The 15,976-nt window shown below is 43.2% G+C and overlaps 1 protein-coding gene across 1 annotated transcript in view; it reads left to right on the top strand.

The window, feature by feature from the left end:
* Positions 1-12,951, top strand: part of LOC115581217 (RCC1 domain-containing protein RUG3, mitochondrial-like) — a 300,274-nt gene extending 287,323 nt beyond the window's left edge. The window contains exons 11-15 of the mRNA XM_030416122.1: positions 2,472-2,584; positions 3,283-3,331; positions 7,935-8,047; positions 10,621-11,043; positions 11,547-12,951. Of these exons, the coding sequence (XP_030271982.1) occupies positions 2,472-2,584; positions 3,283-3,331; positions 7,935-8,047; positions 10,621-11,043; positions 11,547-11,891 (1,043 nt within the window). The 3' untranslated portion in view covers positions 11,892-12,951. The remainder of the gene's footprint in view (positions 1-2,471; positions 2,585-3,282; positions 3,332-7,934; positions 8,048-10,620; positions 11,044-11,546) is intronic.
* Positions 12,952-15,976: the final 3,025 nt, after the last annotated feature.

Below are 15,976 nucleotides of genomic sequence, written 5' to 3'. Positions count from 1 at the left end.
AGTGTCAGGCAACTACTTCTCCTTCAATTGCTGCTTGCCTTCTGCCAGACAGCTGGAATTAAAGTGGTTACACTACAAATGTAACATCAGCCACTTAAAGAGAAAAGGCATTGTACTTGTTTCAAGACCAGGGCACATTTACAGCCAACTGCTGTACTGCAATATTCTGTTAAAAGAATTGCCCATTGTTGAACAGAGACGTCTGCTGGCACTGTGGACGAGGTTTCGCTGGAAATGCCACTGGTTCATTAAACGAACTGCAGTCAACAGATTAAGTTTGGTCCCATTTGAATTCTTGGCGCACTGGAGACTATTTGGAAAGTGAAGCCCTACCTGCCGGCGGCACAGTTATGTCTTTAGGTGATCTATAAAATGTTATTATTTAAAACAAGCTCTTTATGGATTGCTTAAGAGGTATCCTTAGCACATGATTGATCTGACCTTTCATAGACCGTCGTTCTTTGGGAAAACATCAGTCTTAACCTTTTTTAGCTGGATTACCTTGCCAGAGCCTGTGCGCGCGTGTGTGTACATGCGTGTGTTGGTGTAAGTGTGTGCATTTGTGCGTGTGGTGAAACACCATTCTGCAACGCCTGCCTTGTATGCTTTTAGAAGGTTTGCTTCGCTGAGATGAAAATAATACATTACTGATTGATTGATCAATCATGTCTGAAAGGGTATCTGCGTGTGTGTATACAAGTGTGTGTGTGTGTGTGTGTGTGTGTGTGTGTGTGTGCGTGTGTGTGTGCGTGTGTGCGTGCGTGCGTGCGTGCTTGCATGTGTGTGCGTGCCAAGGCTACGTACAGCCCGATGCAGAATAGAGATTGATGGAGGCTTGCCGTGAGGAGGATACTCAGTTATCTCCTTGTAATTAAAATCCACCTCATAAAGATTATTGACTCCCCCACCACACAAACCAGCATGCTCCCTCGCTTGGCAGGGTTTGCAAAGCGCTTCTTAAAAAATGAAAAATAGCATATTAAGCAGCACATATTTCCCATTTATGCGGAACATTTAGATGTGGTTAAGTTATCGTAATGTGTAATAAAACCTGGATGTGAAATTTGTAATCCACTTTGGAAAATTGCTTACTATATTGCTTTAACATCCCCTGGAAGAGCTTTTGAGATGTGTGTGCCAGGTTTATTGTATGCCATAATTTAAAAGTCCTCAAAGCAGGCAGTAAATATAAATTTATTAGTGGCAGGTTTAAATAGGCAGACTGAGGTAGCATGAGTGAGTGGATGCTTGAGTGTTTGCTGTATGTGAGTACTTAAAGTGTGTGTGGGTGTGGGTGTGTGTGTGTGCGTCTGTGATAAGTGCCAACTGTGAATGTTCTCCGCACTCCACGAAGACAGGTGAAATTGTGTGTGTGTGTTTGTGTGTGTGTGTGTGTGCGTACGTGCGCGCATGCGTGCATTTATGTGTGTTGTGTGGGTAGGTGGGGTTACCGTCTCAATCCGGGTGCTGTACATAAACTCCCCATTTAAAACTAAACCAAACTGACAAGATGCGATTCTCAGTTCCATTTAACGGTTTGTAATTGAGGGGTCAGTGTTGTTGTTTTTGAGTTTGCAGGAAAATCAGAGTTGTAAGGTTCAGGAGTAGGTTAATGTATAGTAGACTGGGGTCTGGTTTCCTTCTGGCTCCGGGGCCTCTAAATGGTAAGAACTGTTATTTGGCACTTAGCGGTACTGCATGCAAAGTTTTTTATTTACTTTTTTTTTATTATTATTATTTCACAGTCGGGGAGGGGACAATAAAGAGAAAACAAATCCTAAAAACAGTTCCTGAAGGGGACGCCAAAGTGCTGTTGTGTTAAATGTATATAGCAGAAATGTAGAAAGTAAATAAAAAAGGTCAGACACATCTTTTCTGTAAAGCAGCTACTAACTGAAGGTCAGCCACCACTACCAACACACTCCCAGAGATGGCTCGGCAGACACTCAAGTAAGCGCTAATGTGTGTGAAGGTGTGGGTTGGTATAGTGGACACTGAGACAAAGGAGGGCACAATATAAAAAAAGAAAAAACAACAACTTAAAAACAAGTTGTTTTGTATCTATATTTAGCTAAAGTGTTTTCAATGCGTATTATTATATAATTTTCAATTATATGTTTACAATGATATGTGCTACTGACGGGGAAGATTCTGTTTTTCCCCAGAAAAAGGGGGTCCAAACCTCCCTGTCTCCCCTGTAATTTCTGTGTATGCCATAGTGATGACAAAATGTGAACGTTGTTCAAGCCCCATATAAATATGAGCAGGTACCAAAGATCAATCAATCAATCTGGAAGAATACTAAAGAGAGTCAGAAACATGTTAAGTGAACACATACACATCCTCATACATCCCTTTCTATTTTCCATTCTTCAGATGGAAGTTTTGATGTAAAACATGTGACAAGATGACATTTTATGTATTTCTTATGTATCCCTCTGAACATTTCACCCTTTTGTTTATGTCTTCAGCAGGTGGAGAGCTGCTTCTCTGGGGTCAGATCCCCTGTGTGTCCTGGGTCAGTGATCAACCAGGACTCAAAAGGCTCTGGACCCCCCAGCCAGTTCCCGTGGCAGACAGGAGGGTGGGTAAACACTGGACAAATGATGTGTTTAGGCTCCTCTGTCTCAAGAAGATAAAAGTTTCAGGATTTTTCTCAGTAAAAGAGCTTAAGTTGGATATGCATACATTCTTTAAGGGTGCTCACTAAATCACATGTGGCTGAAAGCTGAGTTTGTTTAAAGCTTAAGTTCAAAATATGTAGCACTCCTGAACACACCCCAATCCATGAAGTCACAGCAGGTGTTTAGCATCTCAGCTCATGAAAACGTCACAGATTTTGGGGTATTGCTAGAAGTGCAATATCCCAGAAATAGAAATAAAAAAATATTCAAATTCAAATTTTGAAAATAAGCAAAAACTCTTACCAATATATCCACGGCAAATTTTAATAAGTTCTTCCCTTCTGACCAATCAATGAAATCAGACAATCTTTTTGTCCTTAACTGATCTCCTATTGGTTTATGGTTGAGGATGATTATTAACTCTTCCCTTTTAAAACAGTAACATCATTTAGCAGGAATTACAGCACTCTAAGAAAGTAAAGATACCAAAGAGGTATTAGGCATCTCTGCTATCTCTAGATAAGAAAAATAATTATTAAACGTTATCTCTTCTTTATTCTCTAATTCGAGTTCTATTGGATTCAGCACAATACAAAAATCCAGCTAGTGGGTTGCACTGCTTTAAAGTCTAAAAACCCTTTTTTTGCATTTTATGCAGGTGTGTGATGTGGCCTGTGGTACCTGGCATATGATGGCTCTCAGCGCATGTGAGTAATTTATCATGGATGCCTGAATGTTCATACCTCATGGACTGATTGTTTCTGAGGCAATTAGGGCAGGTCAACGAAAGTAAACCAGTCAGATTCGTGTCTTGAATCTGATTACTCGCCTCGCCGGCGTCTCTTCTTCCCCTTCTTCAAATGATGTCTTGCTCCTCCTCGAGGCCCCTCCTTACTCACTTTCTCACTCATCAAACCATAATTCACTTCAGAGGGAAGCATCATTAATGCACAGTAGGACACAGCAGCTTGATGTGTGCTAATTATATTGTGTGTTTTACACGCTGGATGACTTTTGCTTAGTCAGTGATGAGCTCAGTCTCTGGTAATTGTTTTTTGGATGTGATGAGTTTATAAAAGCCTGTCTGTGCGCGAGTGTGTGCGCGCGCACACTTGTGCGGCCATGTTATTTATATGTGTGTTTGTCCATGCATTTACAGTATGTGTGATTGTGTGGATGGTGAGACTTTCTATGTGACATAATTCTTATTTCAGCCATATACAGAACGTTCCTCAGTGAGCCGGGTGCTACGTAGAACAACACATGACTACACAGAACCACCTTTGACTGCACAGACATACACAAGACAACGTAAACAACACAAGTTTACATAAAGTGTGCAGCCATGTAAAAACGCTGAGCTCTATAAAAGGATTGTGTAAAAAATAAAGATAACGCAGAGGAAATTTACTGAAACAGTGCAAATTTAAGAACATTTAATGACTGAAACTGTTTAAAACTGCAGTAAATGTAAACACACACAATGTTAGTAGGAAGATTACAGTTGGTCATTACAGTCAGCAGGCAGATCTTCACATTTAAATGTGTCTTTGCATGTGCAACCTCGCATTAAAGCTGTGCGTTGACACGTATACAACATGCACTATTTTTATAAGTAGCAAGAAAGACAAGATTATTCCACAGCCTCACACATCATACGCTTCCGTGAACTTAATAATGATTAGCAAACACTCAAAATCTCCAGATCACTCTGACGCATTAAAACTGCAACTTTAAACTCCATCAATCCCGCACAAAACTTTGACATGCACCATCAACCATGACACCACACTCAATGACTTGCTTGCATTCTGCGCAACCCATGTGATCCTTTTAGCACTGTACATCACTCAGTGCTGTAGCTAGAAATGGCGCTTAGCCCTTGGCTAATCAGGCTGATTGGAGGTGTCCTTTGGCTCACCTGGGGGCTTCCAATCCTATTAGGCCAACCGTCCTGAGCCTAGCGCACCCAGCAGCCGCTCGTGTTTGATCACTGGTGCTTAGAGCCCACACTTGTCCTCTTATGTTGGTATTAAGGCATGGAGGAGAGGAGAGGCAGGGTGGGGTTTGGTGGGGGGGGTTAAATGTGATCTCCTTAACTCTCTAGGGGGGCAGAGGGGAGTTTGGTGCCTCACCTCCCTCAGTGACGCACCTCTGCTCCTCCAACTGCAAATGGTCTTTAAACTTCTGATGTCAGTTGTTTCCAAGCAAAAGGTAAAGAGATAGAGGGAATGAGAGAGAAAGATAGAGAGTGCAGGGACTAAGAAGACGAGGTTGAGAGATGGTATGTCTCTCTTTTTGCCTTTAAAGCATCTTTTTGAGAGTGAAAATTGTTTAGAGGATCACTCAAATCTGTGAAAGCACGGAAGGTCTGTCGTTTTTTTGCAAGTCAATACGCCTGATCCCACTCGGCCTGTCATTTCTTCCTACCCTCTTCCTATTTACACCACATTCTCTACTTCTCCCAACCACTCTCTCTCTCTCAACCTTGCTTCTGACCGCTATCTCCCTCACTGCACACCTATCACTGTGTCTCTCTTGTGGCTGTCCTTCCTCCTTCCCTCTTGCCCCCTCCTCCTCCTCCTTCTTCCCGAGGCCAAGAGCGCCCAAGAAGAGCCATGTGTTTCCAAAGTGGACCGGATGGGAAATCGAAGCAGGGCTTCTGTGTTTATCAAGCCACAGCTCCGTCACCTTGCTCCTACTCCCGTCTTGAGGCCCCGGCAAATTGGTGACAGCAGCAACAACCCTGCAGCACACATGCCCCTTTTTTTTTCAGTGTGCACACACACACACGCACACTCACACACACAGCACCATGGCCTGTTTAGTTTTATTGCTGGTGTCAGGTGAGGAGGTGGAGGTAGAAGCTCTGTCTAATGCTCACCTCACACACATACACACACTCACACACACAGTCATTTCCACCGCTGCCGACACCTTGGCTAACAAGACCTGTGAACCACAGTGACAGAACTCGGAGACTTGTCAGAGTCCCAGTCATTTAATGCCGGGGTCTGGCCGCAGCTCGAACCCAGCAGGGTTTCTGTATGCACACTAAACCACAAAAGGCTACTCAGTGATATACTGAACATGAGTCTACTATTCAGTAGAGCTGCTGGTGCTCCTCCAGCTCAATATTGTTTAAGGAATACCCCTGCTGCAATCAGCAATTATTTGTATCAAATGCCACATTTCTTACATCGAGGAATATTCAAGTTACCTGAGGTGGAAGTGGAGGTGAAAAGTGTTGTCTGGTGTTTTGTGGTTCAGTTTGATTTCACCCTCAGTTTGCACTTGATCTGCGCCATCAGACTTCTTTCATCTATTAATGTTTGAACGTGTGCTATTACTCGCCTGTCTACTTGGCTGTCTAATAGCACAGTTATGTGTCTGTGAGCCTGCCCTATCTCCAGGCATCTTTGTCTGGAGAATCTAATAATCGTAAGTGATTACGAGCAGTTTCGTATGGACCCCTGTCCCTTTCGTTGCAGGACTACAGCACGCACACTGCTCAATATCTTTGTCAATGCCCTCTCTTTTATCTTGGCTGTGATTGCATAAGCGGAAGAGAAAGGAGAGTTGACTCAGGTTAGAGCCCTGCACAGCCTTGCTACCTTGAACATGAAGTGCACAAACAACGCCCGGCCATTCTGCCTAAGCGTTTACAATGATGCCATTCAAGGGAGTATCGATTCACCCAGTGCAGGGTCAATCATTGGATGAGTGGTGTGTGGGTTGGTCGGCTGGAAGGCTGGTTGACTGCATGAATGAATGGACCACTGGATAGCGGATGAATGGATGGTTGGATAATGGATGGATGCATATATGGATTGATTCATGGATGGATATGAAGACTGATGCAGACTGTCAGGTACGTCCGAACACTTTTCGCCCACTTTTGTGTGAGATTGTGTCCTATCCGTCTCGTGCATCTCTCTAAGGTCAGCACCATTCAACCCACGTGAGAATGACTGTTAGTTCATTGCGTACTGTTTGGTACTCAAGAAATCATTTTAAATGTCGCAACAATAAACAAACTTTGTATCACTTGACTTTTTAGACTTTTTAGACTTTTGCTGAAGTTGTTACTGAGGAGGGTATGCAGCTTTTAAGTACATCCAGTATGTATGGCTAGCTGACCTACCAAAATGTTTCTTCCCTGACATCCATCAAGGAGTTGAACTGCAAACATTATAGAAAGCTTTTTGTGGCATAGGAGAGTGGAAATAGTGGGGTGATATATATTTAAAAAGAGTCATTGTCATTAGCATGTTCTTGGCAGGTTCTTATGATGTGTTTACACCAGGGTTGATTGACCTAGTTACCCAGCCCCTGGCAGCACAACATGGAGAAATGTAACACAATGCAACACAGGGAAGAGGTGGAGATTCCTTTATTATTCTTACATGTGAGGCGCATGTGAGCGAACACAGGCACACACGCACTCATACACTCACACACAGAGCAGTGATCATCGGGGGCTCACGGAGGTCGTGCCTCGTGACGAAGTGAAAAAAGGGAGAGGGCTCATTTGAAATTCTGTAAGAGATGTCAATTGTGCCCTCTGCATATTTCTATGGAAATTTGTAAATAGATCCTTTGTAAATAGCTTCTCTCTTGCCAATCACCCTGTCTGCTCTCTGCACAGCAGCATTAAAAATTGATCCTTAGCCGCACCAGGGTGAAATGCTAACATCGCTGCCAAATGACTGATTAAAAAGAAAAACCTTTAATCTTTGCTTAAAAGTGTCTACTGCCTTGGCATGCGTTTCCCCTGTGCTCCTCTATCTTCCAAGGCTGTGAGGGGAAGGAGGGGGTCGCCATGGGGGAAACGGGGTCACGCTTCATGTAGAGTCAGCGCTGTACAGTCATATAGCTCCAGAGGTGAGGGATTTCGCTAAGAGCAGATCTAGGAATCCACATGCATTGCTCTCGTCTGAATTGAACCTTAAGCCAAAGGTTAAAAACACATTTGGGCTTTCCGCAAGAGGGGGGTGAACGTGTTGGCACTCCTGCTAATAGCTTGCAAAAAAAAAAAGTAGCTTTTAATCCAATTCAACCATGCAAGTAAAGAAACATCAGCAGGGTTGTATTGATAAAGCAGCATACGGTGATTGAATAAGAAGTCTGACATGCCTTGAGCGCTGGAAGTCAACACACTCCCTCGCTCTAAATGATGTTTTAATAACACTATGCGGCAAATGAAAAGCCATGAAATAGAGAACCATGAGCTTAAGATTGGTTTAGACGCGATGACAAAAGGACAAATTGATGATTGGAGGTTCTGAGAGAGGTGTGTTTGTGTTTCAGGGAGCAGGGAGGAGAACAGAGAATGTGCTCACCCCGAAACCGAAGCTCACTTCAGAGACCCTGTCGGCAATCCCCTACTGACAGAGCGCACAGAGAAAGAAAACACAGTGCAAGTAAGATAAACATGCCTCGTCTTTCCTTCTCCATAGCCCTTTTATTAACTTACTGTTACACTGTATAGCTCAATCTGTAACTCACTCGCTAACTCAACTCTTGCAGCGAATCGCTCCTGATTGATATCTTCCTCTTCCACACTCCCCGCCTGCCGTGTTGACATCCTCATTCCCACGCACCCGTTGTTTGCCTCTCAAATCCTCTTTCATTCATTGTTTCACTTTCTTTATGTATGCTGTAAATCAACATATCAGTAATGAACGGTACAATTTAACAAGTTGCACTTGAGTAAACAGCGCAGCCCTCAAGCATTAAGTGGTGAATATATTCACTCACCTCTCAGAGTATAAGTGAGAACCGCTAAACTATCACCCAGAGCGCCCCACACACACACACGCACATGCACACACACACACACTGGCACACGCAAGCTCCCGCCCCTCCCCATCTCTCTGTCATTCAGGTGTTTACTGTCATTCATACTCAGGGTTTTGTATAATCCTCTCACCACACCTGAGTGCTCCCCACTCAGTGTCACTGGATTTACTCTCTCTCTCCCTTTCTCTCTCTCCCCCATGTCTCTCTCCCCCCTCTCCCCTGGTGCACCGCCTTTTTTCATTTTGCATCACAGCCATTCTTTTACGCACGTTGTCATTTCTTATGTAAATAACCATAGATAAAAAGACAGCAACAGACATTTTAAGATTTACACACACCGCTCGGCGCGTATGTTTTCAGTCAGCCCCTCTCATCAGCCAGTTTGTTTGTAGAATTGTCTTTGCCTGTAGCCATAAATTAGGGGTTGTGATTTAACTCATTGAGACAACAGAGAAAGACAACGAAACATGAATAAAACAAATGATGTGCAGAAGGTGAGGGAGCGAGAGAGAGAGGGTGAGCAAGGAGAGGAGGCTGAACTCAAGGCAGAAATGGGCCAGTATGTATTTCTGCTCCACTTTCACTTGGGGAAGGCTTCATTAAGAAGTCTGTTTCCAGAGCATGGTGGAGTCTATGTGTGCGCATGTATGTGTGTCTGCGTGTGCACGAGAGTGTGCGCACATGTTCAGAGGTTAAAATGTGAGGTTGTGCGGATGCACACGCACGTTCATGCATACATGGGTGCATGCCCGTAAAATTATTTGTGTGTGTTCAGTGAGAGAGATCTCTTAAATTATTTACAACCAGAACTCTCTAATTGGTATCAAGTTTTTAAATGGGGTCAAATGTTGCGGTGCAGTTTCATGCAGCTTTTTCTCTTGCCTCAAGTCTGTACCATTACATCTGTTGCTGCAGTGCTGCTGCTTCATTGGACTTGAACCTCTAAATGCTGTATTTTGCCTATTGACTGGGGCTTTGACTGGAGAAATGCGGTGCACCAGGCTGAAGCACAGGAGGGAATGTAGTTTTATTACTGTAATAGGGATGTGTTAGTCCATCTACTTATGTCTGTTACATATAAAAACATTCTGAGAGAGATTTGGTGAGTCGTAAACATCAAACAGAGGTGCGCACACACACAAGCGCGCGCCAGACACACACACACAGCCTCAGGCAGCGCACAGAGCTGGTATTAGATTTAAGCCCCCTAATAAAGCCAATTAGAATTATACTGTGCACTGATGAAGGCAACCTTACCAGGGCAGTTCTCTCACCTCCGCACACACGCACACACATATTCATCTACTGTATACACCACAACTGGAAATACCAAACAGAAATCTGTACTTTAGGCGCGGATTTATTTTAACATTTTTTCAGACATTTTCAGACATTGACTGCATCAAGTCCAGTGTTGAGCAAGTAAATAGTAATAATTACATTACTTAAGTAAATACTCAAGGACAGAAGTTACTAAATACATTACTGGTTATATTAATTTAGCTTTTCACTTACAGTTCCGTAATTTATCCCCTTTTTACTGTTTAACACACTATCCAACGCCAAGATACCCAGCTCATTTGGCTTAACTGTGGCCAACATGGGCAAGCCAAAGAGGAACACACAAAATAAATATGGCAACACATTTCGAGTTTCCAGGAGGAACATTTCTTGGTCTTGTGCCAAAAGAGATTCCAGCAAGAGGCACATTTCTCCTCTTTTGGTAAAGGGCTAACCACCTCCCTACAACTTCACCACCTGCACAACACTAACACGCCCCGGACAGGGAACTAATATCAGCCCTCCATCAAACTCCCTGCAAGACCACAAGGAGGTCAAACCTTAAAGTGACCATGAGGAATTTTGAAGAGTTTATAAAACAGTCTTGTGATTCCTCTGATGATTATAAATGACCTATAACCTTTTGTTAAAAGGAGCCGCTAGAATAAAGATTTAAAGTTCCTTGGAGTCACTCTAAATTGTCAAAGTGTCACTGGGATCAATAACTATAATGTAATCACGTAATGTCTAGTTATAATCCAAAATACATTACTGTGACTCTACAGTAATGTATGCATTACTACTTGGAAATGTACAACTTGAGTAAATCACAGTGAAGAATACTTCCTTTCAAGTGTTTCCTATTTAATTTACAATAGTAACAATCTAAATAGACTGTGTATCCTCCTCACAGGACTCCAGGCAGGTTCGTCACAAGCTGATCCAAGATCTTGGGAGACCAGAAGGCCCTGGGAAGCAGGAAAAAGTTGAAGGATGTGAGCGTGCAGACGAAGAAGAAAGAGCAAGCAAAGACGAGGGAGATGGAGCGTTACATGATTCAGCATTTGCCATAGTCAGATCTGCGATGGGGATGGACAGGAGGGGAAATGGACACTCATCAATCAAATCCAACCAGGGGGAAGTGAGGGAGGGTTGCAGGGCAGCAGGGCCGTGGGAGCTGAGGAAAGAGCCATGCAGAAGCACAGGAAGCAGGGACATCGTCTTCACCACGTTGCATCTTTTGCCTAGGTCCGAGCAGTGCAGGCCCACGTCCAGCACCTTGCCCCGTCTGCTGACAGGACAAGCACATAGCGGAGTTTCAGCTGAGGCTCGAAAGGTGAGTGTTAATGTGATTATCACAAAAAAAAGATCTATGTGGTAGCGTCTTTTCCATTAGCAGTGTGAATTTATCTTCAAAGACAAACACACATCCGGGTTAACTTTTCTTAACCTGCAATCCAAACTTAAGTTTTGCTTGTATTAGATAGCTGACCAGAAGAGAGTGAAGGGAAATACTGGGATGACATGGTGACGTCACAGGGCTGCTGGCCCCCAACCTCGTATTTGTTAAACCCACTATGAATGTCCATTCTACAACATGGTCACAAGATCTAAGTGGTTTTGTACTTTGAAAGGAAGCATTTGAATCACTTTCCCTGAGATTAAAGAAGCAAGTATACATTAATTGGTTGGAAGGCTTGAGGTGTGACTTCAGTAGTGGACTGCTGCAGGAACAGTAAATTACAAAGAGTAAGCAGTTAACATTGGAATTAAAAGTAAACTAATTCTCTGGAACAATTGGGATGTTTTCACATCTTTTCATTATTTTTGTCTCTTCAGGAGAAATCTACGCATTTAACCAAATTGGTCCAAAAGTCTGGAAGTGACTGCAGCATTTTGGAGAATCCGAGGACCAGGCCAAAGCCCAGACCCCCTGTGGCTCAGAGAGCAGCCTCTTGTCACCGGTCAAGAATCGGACTACACTCTGGCCTCAAGTCTCCGATTTATAACTCTTCTCCACATGTGAGCCCTGATCAGAAAGTTCAGTCCTCCCCTACCTTCCACCGGGGTACACCAGTTGAAACCTCTCTTTCCCTGTCTCGTTCCTCTTCTGAACCCTTCAGGTACTCTCCCACACACAGAAGAGTGGTTTCTTCCTTTGGCACTTCTCGGAAGAATCTATAAGAATCCAGTTGGGATTTATCTCATGATTGAACTTTTAAATGCGTATATTTACCGCTTTTGTTTCAGGTTAGGTTAGCGATTTTAATAAAAATATGTTTATCACATTCATAACCAACAGTTAACAAAACTGGCTGTGGCAAGAGAGTGTGCACTCTATTATCTACTTGATAATGCTTTTTTGGAGACCACGTATAAAGCTGAATACTTTTTGGCTCCAAGGTGATTGGCAAACTGAGTATTTTCCTATGTAAGAGCTCTCCAAAACGTACTTCAGATCAGCATTAATGGCCTTCACTTTACCCCATACAGAGATTTGGCAAGTGTGCTCCTCTTTCAAACCATCTCATTCAACGACACTCCCGAACCTTGACCTCATCTAAAAGCTTTAGACTTTTGTCACATGTTGGAGTTGCAGAGTCCTCGAATCACCACATTCAAACAGCCCCCCAGAGAGTAGAGAGTTTTTTACTGTACGTACTACTTCATTTTGATTAATACTTACAGCGTGTTGTTTATTAAAGACAAAGCGCCCTCTCAGATCTTGTAAGACATTTCACGGTGGAGTGTTTTTCATGGCTGCCCGTCTCCGCGGTCTGAGTCACATATGTATGACGCTGTGGCTCTTTTGAGTGTGAGATAATACTATATGATGAGGTTTCTCAAAATAAAGTAGAATCATTACAGGAAACAGAGCCTCCATTGAGTCTACTCCTCTCTGTGTCTTTGCTCTGTTTAGTTTGTTTTATGTTTCTGAGAGAGGTCCTTCATTAGCCTCGTACCATGTGGCTGTACCACAACCACATGGTAATTCCTCTTGTCAGGGTTTCATTATAAATGTGATGTTTTTTTTCATAATCTACATCTAACAAATTGTCCATAACGTGTGAATTTATGGAGGTGAGAAAAGTCCACAAAACACTTCTGGAGCGTCACAGTAAAACAGCATTGCAGCTGGGGGTGGGGGGTTCAGCTCTTCTAACCTAATCCAAGTTGCCGAAAGCCCAGAGATCCCACACTAAACCAACTTCAGACAGTGTGCACTCTAACTCTTTAACCTTTGCAGCAACAGTGAAGATTTTGGATTTTAAAAGATGGCTTCCACAGACTCTAATTGTGCTTGATAAGCTGTATGGAGCCATGTTATGTTTTGTTTTTTTTTGTTTTTTATGGCCTGCAATACTTTTAATCTACATGGGGGTGTGTAGGAAATTACAAAATGTTCTTTTTTGGGTGAACTTTAATACCTTTCATACCAAAGCCTTGAATTAAACCTTGATACCAGATTTTTTGGGGTAAATTGGAGTAAAAAAATATCCAATATCGGTCAATAAAATGGGGCGACGATAAATCAGGTGGGTGGGCTCAGATTAATACCTCTAGGAATGTTGTAATTATTAATATTTTATCACTTTATGCAGTGATTTTAGACGAATGAATCAATGTATGAAGTTGTCACTACAGTAGCACCAATAAGTTATGAGTTATGTTGCAATATTGAGCCGATATGTTGTCGCTCCAGTTTTTGTTCATCAGCGTAGTTGTAATTTCAGTTGGACGTTAAAGCTATTAATGACTTTGATCCCAGTTTTAAAAAGGCCACTATCAGATGAGGTATTTAAAATGAGCTGCAGCTCTGGGCGAGTGATAAGTAAAACAATATAAGTGCTTTATAAAATGACTCTTCGATTGGCTTTTGTGAGAATCAAACCCAACACTGACTATATACAGGCATGCAGTACTAATGGCATAGAGACATCCGCCAGCACCCCACCCCACTGTCTGTTACACTCCCTATGGTTTGTTTTGGAGTGTGTGAGTAAGTGTTGATTGTGTGTATCACGTTTTTGCCCTGCGAGACTCCTGCCGATCGATTCAAGGTGAGACCTGTCGATTAAACACCCTGAGCCGCGCTCTCCACCTAACCCCAGGGTGATTCAATCCCCCGCCCCTTACACACACATACGCGTGTGCATACACACCCACCTCACCTGTCATCCATCAATACCTCCATCAGGGCCTCTATTGATCCCCTTTCATCCAGCCTCTTCACCCCGTGCAGTACAACATCAGGGCCAAGACGACGTCCGTGCAGGTTTAATTTCTGACAGATTTACAATAAAGCTCAAGTTATTATTTAACTCTTCCGGCCACAGTGTGCTCTTTGATTTAGCACCCTGGGAGAGGATGAGTTACAGCTGACACGGAGAATCTGCCGGGGCTGGAATGGTAGGCACCCGGTTCATAACTCAGCCGCCGAATGTGTAGTTAGTCAATCACTTGATCTGTAATCACAAATGCTGCCAGAAATTACATGAGTGATGAGCTGTAATAAAAGCACTTACTTTTCCTGCTCTGTCTCTTAAGTGTTATTGGCAGACCCCTCTCTCCCAGGAGGCCGTGGCTGTGAAACAAAATCCCGATATAAACTGCTTCATTGGTCCCTGCCTCACGCTCTCTCTCTGGTGTACTGTATGTGTGTGTATGTGACTGTGTGTGTGTGTTAATGCGGAGAGTTTCCCACTACAGTGTAATACAAAGCTCTCTTTGACAGTCTCTCTTCCACTCTGAGATTGTCTTGCTTCAGGACAAATGATCCTCACTCCAGTAAAGACAGTCATCCGCATCTCTATCATTTATATTCTCTAATGTCGGCAGAGGTGCGAGGAAACGCAATTCACCAACAATGGCGGTTTTTAAACAGACCTGGAAGTATTTATCGGTCAGTAAAATGCATCACACGCGTAAAAGGTTTAAATATGTTGCTATGCAGCGGCGGTAGTCGCTGCTGTCAAAACTTTCCGTGCCTGAGTCTCGTCTCGGCCGAGACATCCTGATAAGTTATGGTACATCAAAGACGTGACCTTATGTACAGGTAATCAAACATCTCAGGGACGCGACGCAAACCTTTCTTCGACTGTCTGTGACTCCCAGCTCCGTAGCCTTTGGCGGGAGGTCATGCGTGACAGTTTTATTGATACAGACCCCTGTAATAATTACACAACGTCTTGCATGCACTATTGATTCACGCCTATTGATAAAATCATATTTTACTGTAAAGGTCTGTTGATTTGATGCATTACAGCATAAATCTCTCCTCACAAGCGACTGATTTGGAACTCCTACTGCTGAGTGATGGATGCTCCCGCGGTTAAACGCACACACACATACATACACACACCACTATTTATATCTATTGTTTGAATGGGGTAGTAACAGACACAGGTTAAAGACGGACAGAGATGTAATGATATCTTTAGTCCATCCATATAAATAGACGACCACATAGATCACAGGTAGGATCTCCTATCCGGCCCAGCTCATATGATGTGATATACAAGCGAGGGGTGTTTATGGAGTCACTGCTCCATCTTATCATGATTTGTATTGTCAGCGGGGGCTGAATCTGCATGGTGGTAATAGATTCTGATGTGGTTCAAATGCCCCGTGGTGAATGGGAAATAGAGATGAATGTGACACATCGCACAGAACTTGTCCCGTATATAAACGGCCTTTTAGAACTGTTGTTCGCACGGGGAGGGGAGGGGTAGGCACCGTAACGGCCGGTGTGTAGGGAAATGTCATCGCTGGTATTAAAATGGTGAGAATCTAATCCTCAAAGCTGACCTCTACAGTCGATGCAGTGAAATTGATATGACTTCCAGAGGAGGAACATTCTATACTTTTGCTACCGCTGCTTTTTTCTGGTGTTAAAGAGAGTTTTTTTGTCATATTGAAGTTGTATGCAGACTGATGGAAAACTAAACAGAAAGTGTCAGGCGATATACACTGGTGCCTATGGTGTCACGCATTATCGCCCTTTGATCTCACCATGGAAAACATAATACGAGTAATAAAGGAAAGGAGCATATTTATTACTATTGGAGGAAAGGAAAAATTGGTCTTTATGGTTCAGGTTAAAAAGGCAACTTACTAGACCATGTTTCCGCTTTGGCCGGCAGTTCAAAAGCATTTTTTCTTTTTGGACTTTTTCTCTGGCTGGTTTCTGAACCACTTGGGGGTAGTTTGCGAAAGCTGTGGTGCACCAGTTACAGGCTGGTTTTTACATTTAAAGAGCCAAAGGGACA

The sequence above is a fragment of the Sparus aurata genome, chromosome 5 (genome assembly GCF_900880675.1).
Source record: "Sparus aurata chromosome 5, fSpaAur1.1, whole genome shotgun sequence".
Classification (NCBI taxonomy): domain Eukaryota; kingdom Metazoa; phylum Chordata; class Actinopteri; order Spariformes; family Sparidae; genus Sparus; species Sparus aurata.
Note: the sequence above shows the minus strand (reverse complement) of the source record. Positions and strands in the feature narration are given on the sequence as shown.